Source organism: Hemiscyllium ocellatum, chromosome 11 (genome assembly GCF_020745735.1).
Source record: "Hemiscyllium ocellatum isolate sHemOce1 chromosome 11, sHemOce1.pat.X.cur, whole genome shotgun sequence".
NCBI classification, from domain to species: Eukaryota; Metazoa; Chordata; class Chondrichthyes; order Orectolobiformes; family Hemiscylliidae; genus Hemiscyllium; species Hemiscyllium ocellatum.
In genome coordinates, this window is record NC_083411.1 from 23,288,110 (window position 1) to 23,314,286 (window position 26,177).

The window sequence follows — 26,177 nt, forward strand, 5'->3', positions numbered from 1 at the left end:
AGTGTAGTACATTTGAGCTTTGCTGAGTGAGTTACGAAGTTAACCACCAAATGGATTTTTCTCTAACACTGGATTTCTACACAGATGTAATTTACATTATTAGTTTAATAGCAGGCAGGCTTACAAGGCAACTTCACTGAAATGGATGCAGCATAATGTCTGCTAACTTCATGCAAGACATGAGTAATCAATCTATTACAAAGGAGGTAGAAACAAATTTGAGGCAACAATTAGCATTAAAAATGCTCCATCATACATTCACCCCTATCTTTTATTCCCCCTCAGTTGCTCTATTTTTATAATACATAGCCATCTTTATTTTAAAAGAAAATATTACCTGGAATAATTAAAAAACTTAAAAGGCACATTTGAAAACGTTTAGAATTTGAAATTATTGCCTTGCACTGTGATTTGCAAAAACACCAATGAATAGATTCTAGAATTGTTTACACAGTTCAAATTGCATCTTTGAATGAGAACCTCCACATCTATTGCATAAAGGTGGCAGGTGCACGGGAACAGTACCATGTACAAGTTTGCCTCCAAGTCACACACCATTCAGATATGGAACTATTTCAAGTGTCAACATTTTGAAACTTACATCTTAAAGCACTCTAGGTGTAGCTACACATGATGGACTATAGCAGCTCAAGGAGGTAGATCACTTCATTCTTTCATCATCAAATAAATACCAGCTTGCCAGCAACACATTCAACCCACTATTGATTAAAAACACTGAAGAAACTCCATAAACCACCTTTACTTCCAACTGTTCTACTAAAAATTGTGGTTAATTGTCACAATAGCTGCCTTCTAACAACTAGGCAAGTATCAGGCAGAGGATGACATTCGCACTTAAGTTAAAAACTCAAACATTAACCCGATTGAGATATACAAAATTATGAAGAGCATAGAATGAGCATAAACCTTTCCTCTGAACACAGGGAACAATTATTGGAGGGCACAGATTTAAGATAACAGACAAGAGATTTAGAAGAATTTTAGCAGAATTTCTTTTTACTAATGTGGTAGGTATTTTGGACTTTCTGACTGAAAGAATGGTAGAGGCAGGAATCATTATGACATTTAGATAAAAACTTGAAACATCATAGCATACAGGATCCTAGACCAAAGGCTGGGAAATGCAACCAGAGTAGTTAGGTGCTCTATTAGTAGCACGAATACAATGGGTTGTAGGGCCTCTTTCCATGTTGTAATACTCTAAGGCTATTTTGATGTCTCTCTTCTTGCATGATTTGGAGATGCCAGTGTTGGACTGGGGTGCACAAAGTTAAAAATGACAACACCAGGTTATAGTCCAACAGGTTTAACTGGAAGCACACTAGCTTTTGAAGCACTGCTCCTACATCAAGTGATCACCTCGCACTCCGAAAGCTAGTGCTTCCAATTAAACCTGTTGGACTATAACTTGGTGTTGTGAGATTTTTATCTCTCTCTTTGCAGTTAGCTTAGTGTATCTTAACATTAGTCTTGTAAGATGAAAAAAAAGCATTGCAATAAAATTGCCCAATTGATGATTGATGCTGATCTCACAAAAACCTTAAAAAGGTTCTTTAATTAACGCATAAATGCAAAGATTAAATGTGCAATGTTCTGGAACATGAAGAGTGTTGAGAGAGTGAACAACAGTAATATTAACAGACAAATTAGTTCATGAATAACTGGTGATCCAAACAGAAATCCAAAATCAAAAGGAGCAGGAAAGCAAAGGAATAAATCTCAGACAAACAGTGCAAGTTGTTTTCTCGTGCAATATTTTATTAACATTTATGAATAACCCAACTCTTCAAAATGGTCAATGTCAAAAGATAATGCCTATTTGCATTTGATGTTTCTTCTCCCAGAAAAGTTCAATGATGACTGGATAATAAAACTTGCAATTTTGCATGAAAACTCAGTTACTAATTTACAAAAATTGGTACAACAGATTACATAAATAAACTAAATCACTTTAAACAAGCCCTGTACAGTAAACCAAAGTATATGCACTTTGGTAGGACTCCTGCAGCTGAAGGAAGAACTCTCCCTGGACTTCTTAAAGCATATGTCTCCTAATTTGCTTTGAATCTTTATTATACAGTTCGCCTTATGCAGGATTGATCACAGTCTGTGGGATTCCTATTTTGTGTCATAGCATCATTCTTTTCTAATAACATTTGTTCTGTGGAACTAAACTATTTTGGTAATGCAAATGCACGTTACAATATTGGCATTTAAAATTTATACAGGACACCATTAATATCTTGTCATTTTTGTACAAAAATGGGTCTTCCATACACATCAGGATAGGCAACACAATAAGTAAGGACATTACTTTCCATTATCCTGTGCATATGTATCCAAGAAAAACAGCTATCCTCCCTAAAAAAAAAAGCCCTATGATTCTTCAATTCAGTTACATCAGTTATATTACAGCTGCAATATTTTAATTTCATGGTTACAAAACTGCAATTTCCAGTGTGTCTTATCACACTGTAACATCCTTCCCCATACATCCTATAAATGCAACATTTTCATCTGACTGAACACTGGAGCTTACATTGCTTGCAGACCAGATCTGCAAGTACAGAAGTCACCAATATTCCATCAGGATTTCAGAGCAGTGCCACACAGCCTGCCCACAGACATACTGTAGGGTTGCAACAATACCAAAATGTCATTTAAGCGGCAAGCTGTGAAGTCACAGGTCTTTTATTAGGCACAGATTACATAGCGCAGTTTCGGAAAGTGGCAGAAATGCGGTCAGCGGCTAGCGCATCCACAGTTCTGCTGCTGTTCCAATTGACTGTAGAGAAATCAAAAACAGCCAGTTTCCCAAAGGCAAAAGTGCAAGCCTGCATCATTGGACTAGTGGGCCATTCCACACTTTAAAATATTCTTAAAAGCCTGGAGATGAAAGGTGGAAAGGCAAAAATCAATAAAAGAGAGGCCCAGAGTAACTCCATAAAAAGGTGGGAATATATTTGAGTTTTTTTTTAAAAAGGATAATAAATAACTCCACTGCACCGAAGACTTAACTGTATGTCTCCAATTTGTCCCATAGACTTGATATATATTGTAGAATAAGGCAATCTGTCCATTAAAGATGTTCAGTAAATTAGACAGTTTTTTACGAGTAGTGACAATTTACATCGCAAATTTTTTATTTTAAAGTGACCAATTTCTTCGCAAGTACACAAATCCTGCAATGAACCGTGAACAAATATCCTGAATTGCTAAAATACACTAAGTGTGCACATAAATCATACATCAGAAAAGGAAATGTCATTGATCAAAAAAATTACAAAAAATGAAAACCTTGAAAGTCAATATAGCTAACCCAAATGAAGCACAAACATAAAAGAAATCAGGGCAAGAATTTAACTTTTAGAAAATGAGTGAAGGATGCAGCAAAGCATTAAAGGTTAAGTTACTTATTTACCATGCTAAGAACACATCCTTAAAATAGGTTACACCAACACACACACATATCAGAAGCTGTGTCCTAAATGCAGGATCGCTAGTTGGTTTCGAAGCATGGTAAAATTTCCTGTCTTTAAACAGTGCAATGTTGCACACTCACAAATGAAGGAATTTAAGAAGTGCCCAAATCCTCACTAAAGATTAGCAAAAAGAGAAAAGCCTTTCCTTACACAAAGGATAGACCAGGTAAACGTATTAGGTATGGCTATTTTGAATTTCCCCACTACATTCTGAAGTACAATTTTATATGGTTCACTGTTTGGTACAGCTAGCTAATTCTACGTTACATCAATACTGGAGCACAAACCAATGGAGGTTGTACCCTAGCCAACACTTTCACCAGTGGTGCGAACTAAAACAGCCTGACGGCAAATGGGACATGTGGAGTTTTCGGACAGCCAGCGATCGATACAATGAACGTGATATTCGTGAGAGCAGGGTAGCTTGCGCAGCTTGTTTCCTGCTGTGTATTCACTAATACACACACTGCAGGTTTTAATCGCATCACTTTCTCCAAAATTTCTCGTGGACAGGTTATCAATCTGCTCTTTAGTCAGTCCCCTGGGCTGATCGTCCTCATCTTCATCATTGAGCAGAAAGAAATGAGCAAGCCTAAGTATGGGCAAAGTACCACTTTCTTCAAGACCAAATAAGCCTCGAGATTGCTGACCTTCTCTTCTCCTAGCTCCAGTTATGCTATCTGTTTCACTGCCATTCCGCTGCTCCCCTGCCTGTTGCTCACCCGTTCTGCCTTCAGAAGCCATGCCTGGGGATTCATTTATACTGTCTTGCGATTCAGAAACATCCTGCACTTGACTTTGGCCCCTGTTGCTAGATTCAGAATCGCTGTCACTGTCCACAAAGGAACTCAGTTCCCCACCCATCATTATCCGGCGTAGTATTGTTTGGAGGGCAACTGAGGCAGCCTCTCCAAGACCTGAATCAGATATCCTGCGAAAAGGAATACGAATGGTGCTGACATAAGTTCGCACCCCTGCTCGTTCAGAGCGGGAGAATGTGCGCCTGAGGCCACCCCGCTCACTTTCATATACAACAGTGTTGTCGGATGTTTGGGATCGTGACCGGGTCCTGTTAGCTATGCTATCTCTATCTGCATTTTCACCAGGTCTCACCCTTCTCACTTGCAGGTCTAACATAATGGTCGGTGGTCGGCGCCCAGCTACAGAGGGATCACTGACGACGGCTTCTGAAGAGTCAGCAGCTTCCTGGGAAGTCTCTCTAGGTTCATTTGGCTCAAGAACAGGAACATGATTTGTTATTTCAGACTGCACCCCATCTCCAACCCGACTCTGTCTGGACATGACATGCTGTCTAGTTCTGGAACTTCCTTCTGTTCCACTTTCTGAAACAGATCTATCAGACCTCTGGGAAAGTCCCTGACGCCGTGATCTACTCGTCCCCTCACTGACTTGATGCAAGGGTGACCGACTTCGATTGCTCCTCGTTCTAGATGACCTCCGGCGCTCTGGACTCCTACTTCTACCACTTCTTGGGCGACCTTGATGTTGAGCTTGGGTTTCAAGCTCATGTCTCAAAAGTTCATATCTGTTTTCATAAGATAGCTCTCCACTTGGTCCTCGACTTCGTCTTGTTCCAGTGGAAGCAGATCTTTCAGGTTCATTCTGAACATCATCTTCTGCCATAGCCGTTGGTGGATCTGTTACAGGTGGTGGTGGTGGTGGTGGTTGCGTTGCTGTTGGTGAGGGTGCACTTGTATTTCCGGATGGTACTGGGGTCACTGCTTCTTCTGCCGCAGGTACTGTCGCTTCCACATTTGAAGTGTCCATAGGTTGCTCACTTTCCATTTCAGCACTTTGGTCAATTCTACTCCGACTGACATTAATTTCCAAGCTGAATCTAAAATCACCACTTGTTGGGTTTGTACGACTGACTGCTCTCCAGGAACGATTCCCACTTTGACCACTTCTCGTTGTGTTCCCCGTCTGCCTAAAAGCATTCAACCACTCGAGAAGAGAATCTCCACTTGATCCTTCTTCTGAACCCTCAGTACCTATGGTGCAAAACAAAAAAAATTCATTAGTAACTAAACAATTTAGTACATCCCTCTTGCAGGATCCTTTTGATACACTGAATGATATGAACCCTCCACACTGTTGGAATAAAATCTAGCATGATGGTTTAGAATTGTAGAGAAAGATTATGTCATCTGTACAAACTGTCTCAAACAGCTCTCTGATCAGTTCCATTGCCGCATATTATTCACTTTCCACATCCACGAGCCCTTTAAGGAATGTGCCTCCAATATTAGTTATGTAATTTACTGACACGCTTGTAAAAATAAATAATTCATTTACTTCTTCATTCTTTTGGTAAATGCCTTCTTTTCATCCCTTCCAGTTATCAAGTTACTGCCCAATTAAGATGATTCCTCCCAATTTATCACCACTCCCCTCCCACATTCTGAAATGCCTCCTCACAAGAAACCTCAAGTTTCGTACACTTCTAACGAATTAACAAATTTCTAAAATAAAAACCAGAAGAACTGCGGATGCTGTAAACTAGAAACAAAAACGGAAGTATTGGAAAAGCTCAGCAAATCTGTGAAGAGAAATCAAAGTTAATGTTTTGGGCCTGGTAACCCTTGCTCAGAACTGATAGTAGCTAGGAAAATGTTGGTTTATATGCAGAAGGTAGGGTGGGGAAGGGGGTAAGGAGTAAACGATAGGTAAGGATAGAAACCAAAAGAGAGAACAGTTGGACAAAGGGGTTGGTACCTATCTGGCTGGGAGGGTTAATAGCTGTTAACAGAGACTGTTTGTGGCTAACAATAGGTAGTGTGCAATGGCAGAATATGTAATGACAAAAACCTAGTGTGTCGGGTAGGGGGCTGGAACTTGGGGGGAGTTCGGGCTCTAAAATTATTGAACTCTATATTGAATCTGGAGGGCTGCAGGGTCCCCAAGCGGAAAATGAGGTGTTGTTTTTCCAGCTTGCAGCAAACCAGAGACAGAGATGCTGGCCAGGGAACAGGGAACAGTGGCAGGCAACTGGAGGCTCGGGGTCTTTTTTGCAGGCAGAATGTGGATGTTCTGCTAAGCAATCATCCAGTCTACACTTGGTTCTCCCAATAGAGAAGACCCACATTGTGAGCAGTGAATGCAGTTGACTAGATTGTGAGTAGTGCTGCTTCACCTGAAAGGTATATTTGGACTCTTGGACACTGAAGAGAGAGGTGGTAAATTGGTAGGTATTACACCTTCAGCAGTTGCAGGGGAAGGTGTCATGGGAGTTTTTAATTTTTTTTTTAGGAGTGAAGGAAGAATAGACCAGGTGTGCCAGAGGGAACAGCCCCTGCAGAAGATGGATATGGGAGGAGAATACGTGTCTGGAAGTAGCATCTTGCTGGAGGTGGCAGAAAAGGCAGCTGATGATCCTCTGGATGTGGATGCTGGTGGGATGGTAAGTACAAGGGGAATGTATTGCTGTTGCAGAAGGGAAGACAGGGGCATGGGGTTAAAGTGCAGGAGATGAGTCAGATCCTGGCTGAGGACCCTATCGACAATGGTGCTGCGGAGCCCATGGTTGAGGGAAAAAAGTGAATATTTCGGAGGCTCCCTTGTCAAAGTTGCCCTCATCGGAATATATGTGACGGAGATGAAGGAACTGGGAGAATGAAATGAAGTCTTTCCAGGAAATAGGTTGCGAGGGTGTATAGTCCAGTTAGCTGTGGGAGTCGGTATGTTTATATAGTGCATACTAGTGGTTAATCTATCCCCAGAAATGGAAATGGAGATGTTGAGGAATGGAAGGGAGGAGTCAGAGGTAGACCAAGTGAAAGTGAAGGCACAGTGGAAATTGGAAGCAAAATTGATTAACTTTTCCAATTCCAGATGGGAAGGGGAATCAGTACCAACGTTAGCATCAACAATGAAGCAAGAGGTGTGGGTGGGAGCCGGAAAAGGACTGGAACAAGGAATGTTCCACGTACCAAAAAGAGACATGCATAACTGGGGCCTATGCCAACCCTTTGAGACCTTTGGCCAACCCGCTGACCTGAAGAAAATGAGAGAAGTTAAAAGCGAAGCTGTTTAGGGTGAGGATGAGCTCAGCCAAGCGGAGGAAGGTGGTGGTGGGTGGGGCCAGTTCAGGCCTTTGCCCCAGGAAGAAGCAGAGAGCCCTGAGACCATCCTAGTGGGGTAAAGGGACGACACATCCATGGTAAAGCGGCAGCAGCTGGAGCCCGCAAACTGGAAATTCTGAAACTGGCAGAAAGCATCAGAGGAATTAAGGGTATATGTGGGCAGGGATGCGACCAGGGAGAAAACACTAGAGTCAAGGTATGAAGAGATGAGTTCTGTGACTGTGGGGCAGGAGCAGGCTGAAACAATGGGTTTGCCTGGGGAGTCCTATTTGTGGATTCTCAGGAGGTAGAAGCGAGTTGTTCAGGGCTGGGGGACTCAGCTTGGAGGCCGGAGAGGAGGTGAAAGAAGTTGCCAGGTTAAATGAGGTCAGTGACTGACGTGGAAGATAGGTGGTGGTAGTATTGGGAGAGCTGATGCTCAGCTTCTGCAATGTAGAGATCAGTACGCAAATATCTAATTTTGAAAGTCTACATTATTACAGGGATGGCCGAGGTTAAAAAAACAGAAATGAAGATTCAGTGGCCTTTACGAAATAGCATTATACAGCAAGAACAGAAAGCTGCCATGGACGGAAGCATTTACACTCAGCCTTTGGATTCTCCTCTGTAACATTATCTATTAGTAAACAACATTCAATGATCAAACTATCCACCTGTTCTCTCTTGACCTCGAGTCTTTGTACTACAGGTTACAATTAGAAATTGTTCTGCAACACAATAATTTGGGACCTTCTTAGCACTTAGAAAATAATAACCCATCCTTTCGATTGACACGTCAACAATAAAAACATCTTTAAAATAAAAACTTAAGGAGCAACTGATAGCAAACCCAAAAGAGTGCAAAAATTGCTTAATTAGGATACAAAGCAGATTTATTTTCTTTTAAGTTTACCTACAGGATGTGTGCATTGTTGGCTAAGTCAGCAATTATTGCACATCCCAATTGCCCTTGAGGTGGTGATAACAAACTGTTGCAATCCAGAAAAGTCAGGTACACATGTAATACTGTTAGGACGGGAGCTCCATGATTTTTACCCTGCGATAAAGAGTCGGAACGGTAGTGGCTTGGAGGAGAACTCGCAGGTGGTACTGCACACATCTCTGCTGCCCTTGTCTTCTAAAAGGTGGTACCTATCACGTTTGGAAGGTATTGCCAAACGAACCGTGGCAGGTTTCTGCATCAATGGTGAAGAGAATGAATGTTAAAAGGTAATGGATGGAGTCTCGGCTCTTTGTCCTGGGTGGTGTGCTATAACCATCCCCGAAATGGAAAGTGTTCCATCACTCTTCTGATCTGTGCCTTTTAAATGGTGGACAGGGTATGGGAAGTCATTTGTCCTAGAAATCTTAGCCTGCACCTTGTTCTTATATCCACGGCACTCATATGGCCAATCCAGTTCAGTTTCTGGTCAATGGTAATGCATAGAATGCTAATTATGAGGAATTCAACAATGGCAATACAACTGAATGTTCAAGGCTGATGGATAGATTCTCTCATTGATGATGATGGTGGCTTGGTACTCCTATGGCACAAATATTACCAATCTATGCCCGGATATTTTTCAGGTGCTGCTGAATATGGACATGATCATTTGCAACTGAACAATTTACAGCCACCAGTGAACATCCCAACTTCTGACCTTGTGGTGGAAGGATGTTCATTGAAGCAGACATTTGGACCTTGGACACTTACCTGAAAAGTTCCTACAGCAATGACTGGAATTGGGGCGATTAACCTCCAATAACCACAATGATTTCCTTCCTTCCCTGACCTCTTCACAAAGTATTATTCCAAACAAACAGTTTTCAGAGCTGTCCCACTGATACCTATTTATACCAGTTTTGCTAGGGCTCCTTGATGTCACAGTCTGTCAAATGTTGCCTTACTGTGAAGGATATTCTCACCTTATCTCTTCATTGGGAGTTCAGCTATATTTGTATCAATGCTGTAATGATGTGGCCCTGGTGGAATGCAAATTCAATGCCAATGAACAGGCTACTGCTGAGCAAGTGATAGGGGGAGGTGGGCTAGCGAATGAGATTACAGATTTATAGTTGAATACAAATCTACTTCTGATAGTTCACAGTGCCTCAGAATGGTGGTTTTGTTTTGAGATCCTAAATAGAAATCTGTCCCATTTACCTCAGTGGTACTACATGATAGAAGAGTATATTGAATATAAAAATGAGATAATCTCTACAAGAAGTGTTACTCCTGTTATGGACAGATATATCTATGAAAGGTAGATCAGTAAGGATGAGATCATGCCAAGATTTTTCCTCTTGTTGGTTCTTTCACCACTTACCACATACCTGGATACACTTTTAGGATTTGGTCAACTTAGTAGGCAGTAGTGCTACTGAACCAATCCCAATGATAAACATTGATGCCCTCAACCCAGTATATGCTGTGCCCTTGTCACCCTCACACTCTTTCCAGTTGTTTTCAATATGGAGACTCATTAGCCGAAGGTAGATGGTGGGTAGTATCCAGCAGGTTTTCATGCCCCAGTGCTATGTAACTTCATGGGGCCTGGTGTCAATGTTGAGGACTCCTGCGGCAAAGCCCTTTCGACCGAATATGTCGTCAATTCTGATGGGTTATACTGGCGACAGGACAGCTGCAGGGACGGCTATGATGTTTTGAACATGATCACAGACCAGGAATCCCATCCTATAAATAACGTCAAGCTGCTGTTTGACTGCTCTATAAGACAGCTCAACCAATTCTGGCACAAGTCCCAAATGTTAGTCATAAAAGATAGCCAAGGGCTGGCTGATGCCATTTCCTGTTCACCTGGAGTAATGCCAGTCAGTGTGTCCACATTCATTCCTTTCTTTCAGGCCTTCTACCAGTTTGATACAGCTGACTAGCTTGCTAGACAATTTTAGGGGGCTTTTAGAGACAACCACATTACTGTGGGTCTGGAGTCACATGCGAACCATCCAGGTAGGAAAGCAGAATTCACTTTGGTGCAAGAACCAACTTTAGGGTTGGATTACTAGCCAACAGATTCACAGTCGGCATTAGATTAAACTTCAATTCCAGATTTATTAATTTACCTTCCAGCATCTGCCTGGGCCTCTGGATTATTAATCCAACAACCTGCTCACCACCACCTTACATGTGCAGTTAATGAGGGGAGCGAAGGGATGGCAACTATTTGAAGATGACACAAAGATAAGAAGGAAATTATATTGTAAACAGGATGTAATGAGGTACCAGCAAATAGCTAAGAAAGCTAATGGGATGCTGTCTTTTATCACAAGAACTGACCATTGAAGGGCAAATTTTACATTTCAGCTATACATAGGGCATTGATGAGATGACACATTGAATACAATGTGTACTTTTGGTGCCTTTATTTAAGGAAGGATGAATTGGTGTAGGTTCAAAAGAATTTTATCACATTCATACCTGAAATGAATAGGTTGTTTTACGAGGAAAGGGTGGACAGATTGCGATAGCATTCACTGACATGAAGAGTGACAGGTGACCACAGTCTCAAAAAGGTGGATATTGAAACAGTGTTTTCTTTGTGGGAGCAAGCCCAGAACTAGGAGTTTTGCTTATCATCCTTTCAGGAGAGATTAATAAAATGTCTTTTTTCTCTCAGAAGGTTCTGTGAATTTGGAACTATTCATTCATTGTAGAATGAATGAGAGTGGGATCATTGAATATTTTTAAGGGAGTAGATAGATTTTTGTTTGGTGAGTGAATCAAAAGGTTACTTGGTGTAGATGGGAATATGGAATTTGAGTCACAAACTAATCAGGCATGATCTTGATGAAAGGTGGTGCAGGTTTGAAAAGGCAAATCATTTATTTCTGCTCCTAATTTGGGCATTCATATTAACACTGCAGAACTGTAAAAGAACTTTCTAATTATTAAAGGAGCAAACATAGTCATTGATAAGGCAGTTGAAGATGGTCAGACCTAAGAGACTACTCAGAGGAATTCCTGCAGTTTTCCACGAAGGCGGAGATGACTGGCTTCCAACAACCACAAATATCTTCCTTTGTGCTTGATATGCCTACAGCCAGTGGAGGGTTCCCCACCCTGCAATTTCCATTTACTTCAATTTTGCTAGGCTTAAAAGGTGTCACGTTTGGTCAAATCTTGCCTTGAGTGCATGCAAAACCAAGTTTGGTAAGGAAGTCAGATGAGGAGAGGAGTGGAGTGAAGTGCTCTGTTCCTTTTCTAACTTTATCAGCATTAAGGAAAATGACAGTCTGCACAGGGGGTGACAGAGAACCTGCAGGTGGTCAGGTCTGAGCACACCAAACCTCAAATTGTATTATAGTAATAACATTTGGAGACATTTGAAACAGATAATTGGCGACTTGGCAATATTATGCGCAATCACCTTATCTTTTAAAGCCCAGGACATTTATTGCAAAACGTAAGGTTTCATTACTATCAGTACAGTTTGAGTAGCAGTATTTATTTATTAAAAATTAATAAGTTGAGACTACACAAGCCGCGCCATTGCTAGTTCCTAGGATATTGATAGTGGAAGATTCAGTGATGGCAATACCACTGAATGCCAAAGGACAATGGCTAGATTCTCTTTTGTTGGAGATGGTATTGTCATTTGTGCAGTGTGAATGTTACTTGCCACTTTTCAGCCCAAGCCTGGATATTGCCCAGGTCTTGCTGGATTTGAACACATTGCGTCAGCACAAATCGTCATGAATGGTGCTGAACATTGCACAATGAATATCCCCATTTCTATCCTTACGACAGACAGAAGGTCATTGATGAAGCAGCTGAAGATGGTTGTGCCGAAGACATTACTTTGAGGAAGATGCAGAGATGTCGCGGAGCAACAAATCTCCACAAAGGAAGATGGGAGTTTTTGTTGTTGTTGCTGAGCACGATTGCCAACAGCAGTTTCTTTAATTCCCATTGATTGTAATTTTGCTATGGCTCCTTGATCCCACACTTGTTCAAACATGGCCTGTCAAGGATAGTCACGTTCATCTCATCTCTGGAATTTTGTCCATGCTTGGACTAAGCTGGAATGAGACAACGAGCTGACTGGCCCTGGCAGAATCCATCTGCCCATCAGTACATAAGTTGTTGTTAAGCAAGTGCTGCTTGATAGTAGTGTCAATAAATCCTTTCATCATTTTGCTGATCATCAAAACGTGATTGATGAGGCAGCCATTAGTCTGATTGAATTTTTCCTCCTTCGTGGAGACAGGATGTATCTGAACAAATTTGCCAGGTTGATGCCAGTGTTGTAGCTGTATCAGAAAACTCAGCAAATGGGGCGTGGAAGGTTCGAGAGCACATGTGTTCAAAATTATTGCTGAAATAGTGTCAGGGTACACAGAGTTTGTAGTATCTAGTGCCTTGATATCATGTAGAGTGAATTAAATTGGCTGAAGACTGACAGCTGTGATGCTGGGAACCTCTGGTAGATGCCAACATGACTCACTTGGCATTTCCAGCTGAAGATTGTTGTAAATGCTTCAGCCTTATCTTTTGCACTGATTGCTGGGCTTCCCACATTCCTGAGGTTAAGAAATTCTGTGAAGCCCCCTCCTCCAGTGAACTACTCAATTGCCCACCATCATTCACAAGTGGACATGTTAGGGCAGGACGCAGAATTTAGATCTGATCCATTGATGACAGACATCCTCCAAGCGGTGTTCAGTTGGAGGATTAATCAACTAAGGGATGGCAACACTTGGTAATCAGGAGATTCCACTGACAACATTTGACCTGGTGCCATGAAGCTTTACAGGGATTGAAGTCAATGTTGAAGGCTCCCATAGAAACTCCTTCCCAACTGTATACTACTATGCTGCCACCTCTGCTGGGTCTCTCCTGACAGTGGGACAAAGCATATCCAGGGATGGCAATGGTGATGACTAGGGACATAATCACAGCCATGGAATCATATCTTACGTCAATTTTAAGGTGTTGATTACTAGACAGAGATAGCTTTCCCATTTTTGGCACTAGCCCTCAGATGTTAGTCAGCAGGACTTTGGATCAATATCACTGAGCTTGCTGCTGTAATTTATGATGTTTAAAGCAATGTGAGGCACTCTGTCCGGTTTCTTCCTTTTGAGATTTTGCAATGGCTTGATACAACTGAGTGGGCTGCTAGGTCATTTTACATGGCAATTGAAAGACAATTACATTGCTGTGGGTCTGGAGTCACATGCAGGCCATATCAGATAAGGACAGCAGATTTCCTTCCCTAAAGGATATTAATGAATCAGATGGGGTTTTAAAACAATCAAAAACAGTTTCACCATCATCATTAATCTCTCTCAATAATCTTGCTTCTCAAGTGGGAGATATTACTCTACTCCAAATTAAAAAGTGGAACTCAAAGAAAAGAATCTCTGAATGATCACCTGAGCTACGAGCAACTGGGGTAGATGAAACAAGGTTAGAGAAATAAATGCATGACTCAAACACTGGTGGGGGAGACATAGGGGTTCAGGTTTGTGGGGTCTGGGCACAGAGGATCTGCAGTGCTAGGCAATCTGTAACTGAATTGTGCTGGGACAGGTGCTCACGCAAGCATCATAGCGAGGTCAGTAGGGAGTGCAGAAAACAAAATAGTGAGGACAAGGGATTAAATTTGGGAAGATTTGGTAAACCAAAGAATAAAGGCGAGAGAGAAAGGTATTAACATGGGAAATTTAAAGAGTGTGATGGAAAAACAGTGAGTATATATCTTAATGTAAATCAAAAGCCAGGTGATAAAAATAATAAAAATAGCAAAATTAAAGGCTTGACATCTCACTAACAGCATTCAAAATGAGACAGAAGAACTGATTGTACTTATTTCTGTTGTACTACCAGATATCCATTGCACAGAGTTGACTGCATGATGATATTGATTCAGACCTGAAGCTTGATGGGTACAGGGCATTTAGAAAGAACAGGAGGCTAAGAAACAGTAGAGGGATGATTATATTAATTATTGGAGGCATTAGCTCAATAGAGATAAATGATCCAAGTTCAGAAAATACATCAGGTCGAGCTGAAAAATTATAAGAACAGCATTAATCATTAAAGTACAAGATATTAGAAGTGCATGGTAAAAATCGGTTGAGTCAGCATGGCTTCATCAAGGGGAGGTCATGTCTAACAAATCTGTTAGAAGGAGGCAATGAGCAAGTTTGACAAAGGAGAGCCAGTGGAAATGATCTATTTGAATTTCCAGAAAGCCCTTGACAAGGTGCTGCACAGGAGGCTGCTAAATAAGAACCCAGGGTGTTAGGGGCAAGGTGCTGGCATAAAGGATTGGCTGACTGACAGAGGGAGGGAGTAGGGACAAAGAAGTCTTTTTCAGAATGACAGCCAACGACACTTGGGAGTTCCACAGGGCTCTGTGTTGGGACTACAACTCTTCACATTATACAAACTGGATGAAAGAACAGAGGGCATTGTCGCAGATGACACAAAGAGAGATGGATGGAAAGGCAGTGTTAAGGATATAGGGAGGCTGTAGGAGAACTTGCACTGGCTAGGAGTGAACAAAGAAGTGGCAGATGGAATACAATGTGGGAAAGTTATTCATTTTTGTCAATAGAATAGAGCTAAATGGGGAAAAGCTTTGGAAATCTGAAGCACAAAAGGGACTTTGGGAATCTTAGTTCACTATTCTCTTAAAGTTAAGAAGGTTCAGCTGGCAGATAGGAAGGCAAATGCAATGCTCGTAGTCATTTCAACAAGGCTAGAATGCAACTGCAGACATGTAGTTTTGATACTGTTTAAGGGTCTGGACAAACTATCTGGAATAAAGAGCAGTTTTGGGCTCTGTAGCTAACAAAGAATGCACTGGCTGTGGAGGGGATCCAGCTGAAGTTTCCAAGAACGATCCTGGAATGAACAGTTTGTCATATAAGGAGTGGTTGAGGATTCTGGGACTTTTGCGACGAGGGGGAATCTGATTGAAGCTGACCGAACATGGAATGGCCTGAATAGAGTGGATGTGGAGAAGATGTTTCTACTAGGTCCCAAGGACACATCCTCAGGAAATGAGGAGGAATTTCTTCAGCCAGAGAGTGGTTAATCTGTAGAACTCACTGCTACAGAAAGCTGTGGAGGCCATGTAATTGAGAGTATTTCAGACAGAAATATATAGGTTCTTGGTCGATAAGGGGATAAAGAATTATGGGGAGGGGGCAGCAGAATAAACCAGAGATCACATCAGCCATGATTGAAGCTGACTTGATGGGACAAATGACCCAATTCTGCTCCTATTTCTTATGGTCTTAATGGATAGAATGCTAGCTAGCTAACAGGAAATAACTGGATCTTTTTCTAGTTGGCAAGATATAAATGGGAGTTGAAAAGGGTGGTGCTGGAAAAGTACAGCAGGTCAGGTAGCATCAGAGGAGCAGAAGAAACTGAGTTTTTTGAAGAAGTAACAGAGGATTGATGAGGGCAGAGCGGTAAGTGTGATCTATACGGACTTCAGTAAGGCGTTCAACAAGGTTCCCCATGGGAGACTGATTAGCAAGGTTAGATCTCATGGAATACAGGGAGAACTCGCTCAAAAAGGTAGAAGACAGAGGTGGTGGTGGAGGGTTCGTTTATCAGACTGGAGGCCTGTGACCAGTGGAGTGCCACAAGGGGTCCTCTACTTTTTGTCATTTACATAAATGATTTGGATGCGAGCATAAGAGGTACAGTTAGTAAGTCTGCAGATGACACCAAAATTGGAGTGTAGTGGACAGCGAAGAGGGTTTCCTCAGATTACAACAGAATCTTGACCAGATGGGCCAATGGGTTGAGAAGTGGCAGATGGAGTTTAATTCAGATAAATGCGAGGTGCTGCATTTCGGGAAAGCAAATCTTAGCAGGACTTATACAGGGAGTGTTGATGAACAAGGAGACCTTGGAGTGCAGGTTCATAGCTCCTCGAAAGTGGCGTCACAGGTCGATAGGATAGTGAAGGCGGCGTTTGGTATGCTTTCCTTTATTGGTCAGAGCATTGAGTACAGGAGTTGGGAGGTCATGTTGCAGCTGTACAGGATATTGGTTAGGCCACAGTTGGAATATTGAGTGCAATTCTGGTCTCTTTCCTATCGGAAAGATGTTGTGAAACTTGAAAGGGTTCAGAAAAGATTTACAAGGATGTTGCCAGGGTTGGAGGATTCGAGCTATAGGGAGAGGCTGAACAAGCTGAGGCTGTTTTCCCTGGAGCGTCGGAGGCAGAGGGGTGACCTCAGAGGTTTACAAAATTGAGGGGCATGGCTAGGATAAATGGGCAAAGTCTTTTCCCTGGGGTCGGGGAGTCCAGAACTAGAGGGCATAGGTTTAGGTTGAGAGGGGAAAGATATAAAAGAGACCTAAGGGGCAACATTTTCCACACAGAGGGTGGTATGTGTATGGAATGAGCTGCCAGAGGAAGTGGTGGAGGCTGGTACAATTGCAACATTTAAGAGGCATTTGGATAGGTATATGGATAGGAAGGGTTTGAAGGGATATGGGCCGAGTTCTGGCAGGTGGGTCTAGATTCGGTTGGTATATCTGGTTGGCATGGACAGGTTGGATCAAAGGGTCTGTTTCCATGCTGTACATCTCTATGACTCAATAAGAGTCAATGTTTCAGGCATAAACCATTAATCAGGAAGGGCTTATGCCCGAAATGTCAACTCTCCTGCTCCTCAGATGCTGTATGACCTGCTGTACTTTTCCAGCACCACCTTTTCAACTCAGACTTCTGCAGCATTTGCTGTTGTCACTTTCTCAAAGATGCAATTGGGAATTGTATTATATGAATCATGATGTGGTTGAAGGGACCAAATGTACAGTTGCTAAATTTGGTGGTATCTAAGATAGGAACATAAGCTGTGAAGAGGACATATAGAAGTTACAAAAGAATAGAGATCTAGGAAATAGAGTGCAATGTGACCAAACATAAAACTGACCATTTTGGCAGGCAGAATGAAAATGCTAATATGTTTGCACAGCAGATAACTAGAAAAACTAATTGAATGTTATTATTTGTCATGAGTGGATATGAAAATAAAAGTCAGAAGCTCATGTTTCAGCTGTACAGCATTGTTGAGACCACATCAGGAGTACTGCATATAGTACTGATCTCCATATTTAAGGAAAGGGTGTAAATGCACTGGAAGCAGTTCAGAGCATGTTTACCTCCCAACACCTGGAACGAGTGGACTGTCTTATGAGGAGAGGCTGGATGGGCTAGGCTCGTTTCTGCTGGAGTTTACAAGAGTAAAATGCGACTTTACTGAAATTTACAACATCTTGTAGGGTGTTGGTTACATGGATATGCAGAAGATATTTCCCCTTGTGGTAGTAACTAAAACTTGGGCCACAGTTCAAAAATAAGGGGTTGTCTATTTACAACTGACAATATTAGGAGAAAATATACCTGAGGGTCTCAGTTTTTGAATATTTTTAAAGTAGCTGTAGATAGATTCTTGACTAGCAGAAATGTGGAATATGTAAATTAGCTGTGGTCTTACTGAATGGAACAGAGGGTTTGAAAGGCTGAGTGGCTACTTTATGCACCTAATTTGTATGTTGTATGTCTATGATGTCAGGGTAGTCACTCATACGTTACAGAGTTCAGATCTTCAAGTTTAAATCGTGGCTGTAATGAGGTAAGGAGCCAGATGGCCGTGAAAGAATTCAAACTGAACAGCGAGTCAATTGTTGCTGTGCAAATTCTACCTGATGTCACTGATGATGGGGATCTCCCATCAATTTGTGGATGACTCGAGTCAACAGATGAGGCAGTAACTGACCATGCTAAATTTGTCCTTCTTTCTAAGAAAATGATATACCTAGGCAATTTTGCAAATTACCAGGCAAATATCACTCAAACAGATTGGCTCAGGACATGGCTAACTCTGGAACACAAAGTTCAGTATGACTGCTGTGATGCCATCAGAGCCCATAACCTTTCCTTTATATCTATAACCTTTGCTTTATATCCAATGTCTTTGGCAGTTTCTTGACATTAATCCGAGTGAACTAAATTGGCTATATTTGTAATGCTGAAAACCTCAGAAGGATGAGGAGACATGACACTTTTGCCCTAACATTGTTGCAAATTCTTCAACTTTGTCCTGTGTACTGGTGTGCTAGGCTCCCCATTCATTGGGCATGCAGATACTTACGGTGCCTCTGCTGCCACTTAGTTGTTTAACTGTCCACCACCATTCATAAATTTTACTGACCTGTGGTTTTGGAATGACTTAACTCTACTTAATATGGTTTTCACTGCAGAAGATCTTCTGCTGCTTAGTACACGTATTCCTGCACTATAGCTTCACTGGGTGAAGATCTCCACAGGTGGTGTCGTCAGACTGAATACTCTGAGTGCTTTCTATTTGCATTTCATTAAACCTACAAGCTGATTCATTACAATGAAGTAAGAAATTTAAGTGCATAAGCATTAATTCGGGGGAGACAATGGCCTTCCGCTATCTTCACTAGACTTTTAACCTAGAGACACCAGCATTGATCTGGAAACCTGAGTTCAAATCCCAAATATGGCAGATGGTGGACTGAATTAAATTTAAAAAAAACCATAGATTTAAGAATCCAATGGTGACCATCCAACTGATGTCGATTGTTGGAAAATTCACCTGGTTCACGAATGTCCTCGAGGGAAGGAAACTGCCTTTCTTACCTGGCAAGAATGGCCTACATTTGATTCTAGACCCACAGCAATGTGGTTGACTCTTAAATGCCCTCTGGGCAATTAGGGATGGGCGATAAATGCTGGCCTAGCCAGCGATGCCCACATCCCATGAATTAATTTAAAAAACCTTTGCAGTTTGTATCTAAGCAGGGGTACTGAAAGGCTTTTTAGTATTTGCTTATGATGTGACATTGTCCAGTCATGCATATATTAACTTACCCCATATTAAAAACTGGAAGTCTTCCATAGTCAACCTGATCATCCCAAATCCCAAGGATGATGTGCTCAGTGGACTTTTCTGTTATCCATCTGCTATAAGCCCAATCCCTTATAACTGGGCCATCCATCCAGACAGGGACATAACCATTATCATTGTGACCACCAAGTCAGATCAAGAGCAAAGGCTTGGTCAATCCTTACCTGTTGAGAAATGGACATTCACTGGTTGAACAGTTTGATGGAATCTTGCAAGCAAGGTTTGAGAACCACAGAAATGGCAGCCAAATATTTGTAGACAGCTTTTCATTGAAACCAATTATCTCAATAAAAAGAAAACCAAATCGGAGTAGCACAAACCAGCCAGATAGTTCAAGATAATGCTCTTAAGAACATTAATTGATTATGACTCCTGGACTGTATTGATTACCTGCTGCATGGCCATGCCAGTGGACTCCAAGGTGCTCTGATGAATCTGTCATCCAATGCAGATAAACGTGGGCATCCTTGATGCGTTGTGAGTGCAAACAGGCACTTTGTAAAACCTTGGGTGCCAGACTGGCGCCAAATGGCATGTCCTTATACCGACAGCTTTGTCTTTTGAAACTGAACCAGAATCTCCAATGACATTCCTAAATAGCGATATAAAATTAGTCATCTTTCACATCCACAGCTGCTAGCCTGTTCCCTATTGCCTGTATAATCTCAAGAACTGTAACCACCTCAAATGCTTTGAGGAATTAATTTAGAACACTTTACTGGATGCAGTTAACCATACTCCCACACTTTCTACTAAGTTCAATCTAGCTTACATAGAAGCTAGTTTTCTTTTCATATTTTCCTCCCCAAGTTCTTGAACACACTATTGCCTCCCAAATCTCTGCTCTTCCTGCAATGCTAAGTTTGATTAATCCAATCAAGTCACCATCCATGACAAAGCATCTGAAATGTCCCTAATCAAAGTTTCAAACAGTATTTTCTTTGACTTCAGGACATTCTTTCTCAATCCTCTACAACCTTTAGTTACAGTCAACCATAAAACTGTAAATGGACCTAGGAGAAGAAAACACACAAGGATTTTACAATGGAAAGGAAGACTGGGAACAGGGCAGTAATTTGCAAGAATCAAGGGCCTTTCTCGGAGAAATAGGACATCAATGGAAAGCTTGAGACAAAGTTTACTGCATTTAAAGAAAAGAAACAATTACAACGCCAACTAGTATGGGGGTCAGAGGGAGAAATGGCTGATCAGCAGTTTAATAGAAATGAAGTCACGGGAATTGTATATGGGTCTCAACAAAATAAATTAGTTCAAAGGTGCAAAGAAGCATTCTTATCTTGCCCCTTCAGTTACAAATACTTCTGCACATTCCACAAGAACACTCTGCTCCTGCACACTTCGTACAAATTGCAGGCAATTAATGAGGGTTACAATGAGGTGATCAGGAATGGCTTTGTGTAAGACTGCCTTTTTAGGTGGACATAAAAGCATTTTCAGCTATGCATGCAAAGAGAAACATATTACTCATAAGTGAAGAACAAGGAGGACATGACAGAAGAGCAAACCCAGAAGTAAATTGAAGTACTTGTGAAGGGATGATGTAGCCATGTTGAAGACAGCTATGGACACTCACAAAAAGAGCGCTCAACTTCAGTGATAGTTATAAAGATTAAGTGGACACAGTAGACATTCTAGAAGCAGAATATCAATATCTGTGCTGCTGGAGATCTGCCACTGGAACCAAAGGAATGAGAAAAGAGTTAATAAGAAACTAAAAGATGATCATTCAAGAGCAAAGTAGAGATGCACAATGGTGTCAGTGCTAGCAGAGTGGGAAAGTATAACAATAATAAACAACAGTGTAGCTGTGGGAGTGAAGACCTGGACCATGACTAGTAAAGTTAATGGAATAAAACAGAACGATAGATCCATGTGATCAATGTAGTTGGGAAGATGATGATGAAACAGCTGTAGGTACATGAAAAATACACTCAATTTGGGTACAACAGATAAGCTCGAGAAGCCACTTCAGCAAAATTGAAAAGGGAAGCTCTGAAGATACATTGTTCCAGTAAGCATGGGTAATAAAGCAGAATTATAGTCATTTACAGCAGGTATCTGTATGAATTATTCAAGTACATAGTTTTGAGAATTAAAAAAGCTTTTGATGGAGTAACAATCAACAAATGAGGTAAAATTGTCAAGAACCTTTAAGGCTCTTTATTGACATTAAAGGGATAAATAAACATAAGTAAAACTGAATAACCTTGCTTTTGAGGGCAAAATTAACAGGCCACACAAGCTTAGACAGACTAGATTTAAAGATACTGCCTTGTACAACAGCGTTCATTTCCATTGCAGCTTTATTTCAACAAAGCATCTCAAAGCACTTCACAGAGCATCGAGAAACAAAATGACAACCATGCATGGGAAGGTGGTGTCTTAATTGCCAAAAAGCTTCATCAACTGGATAGTTTTAAGGAGGATCTTAAAATGGAAAAAGACAAATGTTTACGGAGGAAATTCCAGAGTTTCCACAGATGCCAAAGATAGTGTTATTAAAGTTTGGGATGTTCAAGAGTTCAGAATTAAGAGCACAGATACTAAAGAGGATTTTTAGCCTGGAGGAGACTATGGATATGGAGCAGCTGACATCATAGAGGGGTCTGATACAAGATGAGAGTTTTGCAACCAGGAAACTCATAGGTGAACAAGCACAGATGCTTGAATAGGATGGGGCAAGATAGATCATGGGCAGAATTTGGATAATCTCAAATTTATAGAAGGTAAAAAATGGGAGGTGGCCAGGAGTGCTCTGTAGTCAATTCCAGAGCTAACAAGGACATGGACGTAGCAGATGAGTGATGGAAGGGCAGATTCGGACAATGTTTTACAGCTAGAAACAGGCTACCTTAATGTGCTGTGGATGTAGGAGGTAGTCAGAGGATCAAAAATGACATTAAGTTTGTGAACAATGTGGTTCAGGCTCAAAATCACCAATGACAGGAGTTTGATGGTGGGGCCTGAAAATAAATGCTTTCAGCTTCTCAATATTTAGTTCAAGAAAATTTCTATTTAGCCACTACTGGACGTAAACAAAATCATTAAAAATGCAGAGAGGAGCGATCAAAAGTGATGGTGAGGTAGAAAAGAGTGTGGAAACTGACACCGTACTTTCCAATGACATGAAGAGGCAGCATGCTGATGACAGACAAGATGGGGCCAAGGATTTATCCTTGGGGAAAACCAAAGATAACTTGGTGAATAGGGAAAGATGATACTGCTGGCAATTTTCTCCCTGTGATGAGCTGGAGAGGAATGGAAACAAGCAAATGCAGCCTCCTCTAGGTGAGGAAGGTGGAGAGGCCTTGGAGGGAGCTGCTATCAGACTACCATGTCAAAGGTTTTTATATATAAAGTTGAGAAGGTCAAAAGGAAGATTGTTTTCACTCATCAGCCATAGGATGTCATTTGCCCCACATACAAGAGTCATGTTATATGTAGCAAAAACAAAAATCTGATTGGAGGCATTCAAACCTTGTTTTCGAAGAAAGGTACACATCAGATAGGAAGCAAACATCATGTTCAAGGATTTTAGCGTGAGGAGATAGAAATTCGTAGCTCACAAGGATACAGTCTTCAAAGATTGGTTGATTAGGAGTGAAGACATCAGCTTTTAACAACTGGGGAACAGTATTTGATGGAACACACTTTGTTGTTTCACATGGTATTTGGATCATCCAGGTAAGAGCATAGCATGAAAGGTTTTTGATATCTATGCGGCTTAGAGGCAAGTTTCTGGGAATGACCAGAATCAGAGCAAAACTACATTGATAAATATGGTTTCTTTATAGAGGTGTCTGACGTCTCAACAGTAATAACAAGCAAACAGCCCCCAGTGCCAAACTAAAAGTTGATAAATCTTAAATATTGCATGACTGGACAAGGTACTGTAAGATTGGTGACTCTTAACTAAAAATTGTCATCTTTGAGCATTTCCTATCAATTTTGTGCTCAACAGCATTGGGCAAATTATTTTGTCGTTCATTGTGGTTAGATGGATTACTTTCTTCAGTCTTCTATTAACAATCATACAGATCACTGATTTTGGTGGGTTGATGTATTCTGCACACAGTGTTTCAGCCTCTGGCAAACATCGATATCAATATTGCATTCAGCACTGCTTAAGAAGTTCTTTGAAAGTATTAGGTGCAGTACATTTACAAATGATAACAGTAGTTCAACTGTATCTGTGCTAAAATGCTAATTTTGTGCCCCAGTTCCCTTTTGTGTGTTTTTCAAATAACTATTTAGCCATTTGGAGATTTGGATACTGATAACTGTTGCCTTAAGACCAGATGAACACCTGCGTGTAAACAGGTTTGTGAACAGGCCAATATCTTCAATTAACTCATTTTGTTAAGTCAGACGTGCACCAAGTTGGACAATATTACTCCCTTAACATTTGTTCTCAGATTTTGCCAACTGATCCAGAAAACTAAATTCCTTAGAAAATTCCAGAGAGGAAATCCTGAAAAGGAAATTGTGGACTGGCCGTTTTTGGAAATCCAAAACAACTTATGAGTTAAAACCAATGAGAATTATTTGTGGAAAAGCTAAACATTTTGCCCACTTGCAGGGACACCATAAAGAGAGTAAGTCAACAGAGCCTTGGTAACAATGGTGAAATAAATAGGCTCAGTGGTTTAAGATGGGACTTCAAAGCAGGCAGCAATATCTACTTTACACTGTCACAATTTTCATGTGCTAATAAGTTAAGAATCCTTCACATCCAATCCAGCCAGGCATTAATCCTACAAAAATGTGGAGAATACTCAAGTGAAACATCTTATTTTGAAAGCACAAATATATGTGTGACGGCCAGTTCAGAGATGGTACAATTTAGCTTTTTCTTCTGGATATTGCATGAATTTGAACAGTGAGCAAGAGAGTGTCAGCTCTTGCACTCCTGAAGAACAAAAAGGTTACTCAGAGGAAAGAATGGATACTGGTGGGAAACTTAGCCTGACCACAAAACCGATTAGCTAGTCCTGAAAACAGAAATTGTCAAAAAGGTTAATTGTCCAAATTCTACTTCAAGCTGGAGAAAGAGGGCCAGGGTTCCAGGATGAAAATTTTTATGGCTAAGTCCTGCCAGAGAAACAGAAGCATCAGATTGTAACATTTGAGTAATGTATTGTCATCAGTAAGCTTAAATAATGTTGCTAACATATTTTTCTTCTATGCCCATGTGCATATTTTGTTGACTCCAAAGACAGGGCAAGTGGAAAACTGCCAAACAGAGTTCTTATATTAAATTTATACACCACACAGGTGGCATCACTATTTAATTGCCTACCTCTGTTGTCACCAGAGCCTTCACTTCTCCAAGTATCTGGGTTGTTCTGAATAACGCCGTCCTTCACCTGTTGTAAACGCCTGCTAAGTTCCTCTTCTGTAACTTCCCCTTCAAAATACAATGAGGACAAGTACCATGAACACTGCCAGTAAATTGGAACATACATTTTGGTGACTGACTTATATGCGGGAATCACAGTCACTGAGAAGAAACTGTCTTTTCATTTGTGATTCGGCAAAACTGAGTGTCCATTTTCTGTTCTTGAAAGCACTGTCTCTTAACAGGTTACACAATGATGCAGAATCCAACAACTCTGCTAACTAATCATTCATTTGAACCATAACAGCGTTGCATTAATCAACTAAAAGAAAAACCATAGACAAGCCTGACATCTAAACACATGCACACTTTTTACCAAGATGGTCTGTATGGCAAGCAGCACTGGCAATTCTCATTGATTAACGCTTTCTGGACACAGGTACCAAGGCCAATCGCAATGATGTAATTAATTCCCCAGTTGAGATCAGTTAATTAATGTAGATTGGGAATTAAAACTGGTATCCTCAGGCCTTTTATGGATTGTAATGTGAGAGGCACAGATTTTAATCACTAAGCCTCTATAACCAATGCACATGCTTTTCCAACAAAAAAAACCATGACCAAATTTCAGATGTATAGGTGGTGTTAATGCAAAAGTTATGGTGAAAATATTGTAATCTGTAAAAATGCATTATATAGCTTTGAATGATTCTGAATGAGTTGAAAGATCAGTTAATGATGGTCCAAAGTAGTCACTGAGATCAGCAAGATCTGTTTTGTTCTTTAATCTCAGCTAAAGTATAACATCACTCCAACTTTCAAAGAGTTACAATTTAAAATGTGGTTTGATGAGTAACAAGGCTTTTCATGAGTAAACTGGCATCATCATGAGTTTCCAAGCAACTAAAGCTGCTTGTTTAACTTAATTTCTAATCTAATTTTTATTACGTGCATAATACAATGTTCTCCAAACACACCAAATAACCAGAGCAGAATTAATGCATTCTGAATAAGTAAATTAAGCACTTTTACTGCTGAATGATATTTTCTATTATTAAAGTCCTTTCAAGCCTCTCTTTTAGGAAACTTTGTATATGAATTACTCAAGTCTGATCACCTCTGGGAAATGGTGGATGATTGGTATTAATCCCATCAATGGGACTTTGCAGAAAATCATAGTTGAGACACTCGGATTAACACAGAGGGGTAGCTGAGCAGCCTTCTAATTTCTGCTTTTTTACTCTAACTAGAACAGAATTTTTTTAAAAAACAAAGCAGAGTCACCTCAGGAACACATTT

The 26,177-nt window shown here is 40.8% G+C and overlaps 1 protein-coding gene across 2 annotated transcripts in view; it reads right to left on the reverse strand.

Moving 5' to 3' along the window:
* Window positions 1–1,770: 1,770 nt before the first annotated feature.
* rlim (ring finger protein, LIM domain interacting) overlaps window positions 1,771–26,177 on the reverse strand; it is a 57,343-nt gene continuing 32,936 nt past the window's right edge. Inside the window, exons 3-4 of one of the 2 annotated variants that reach the window (XM_060832466.1) lie at window positions 24,840–24,947; window positions 1,771–5,515 (exon numbers count right to left, since the gene is read on the reverse strand). In XM_060832466.1, the coding sequence (XP_060688449.1) occupies window positions 3,807–5,515; window positions 24,840–24,947 (1,817 nt within the window). In that variant the 3' untranslated portion in view covers window positions 1,771–3,806. Of the gene's footprint in view, window positions 5,516–19,482; window positions 19,538–24,839; window positions 24,948–26,177 lie in introns of those variants that run through there. The other variant, XM_060832467.1, reaches the window with a different exon arrangement.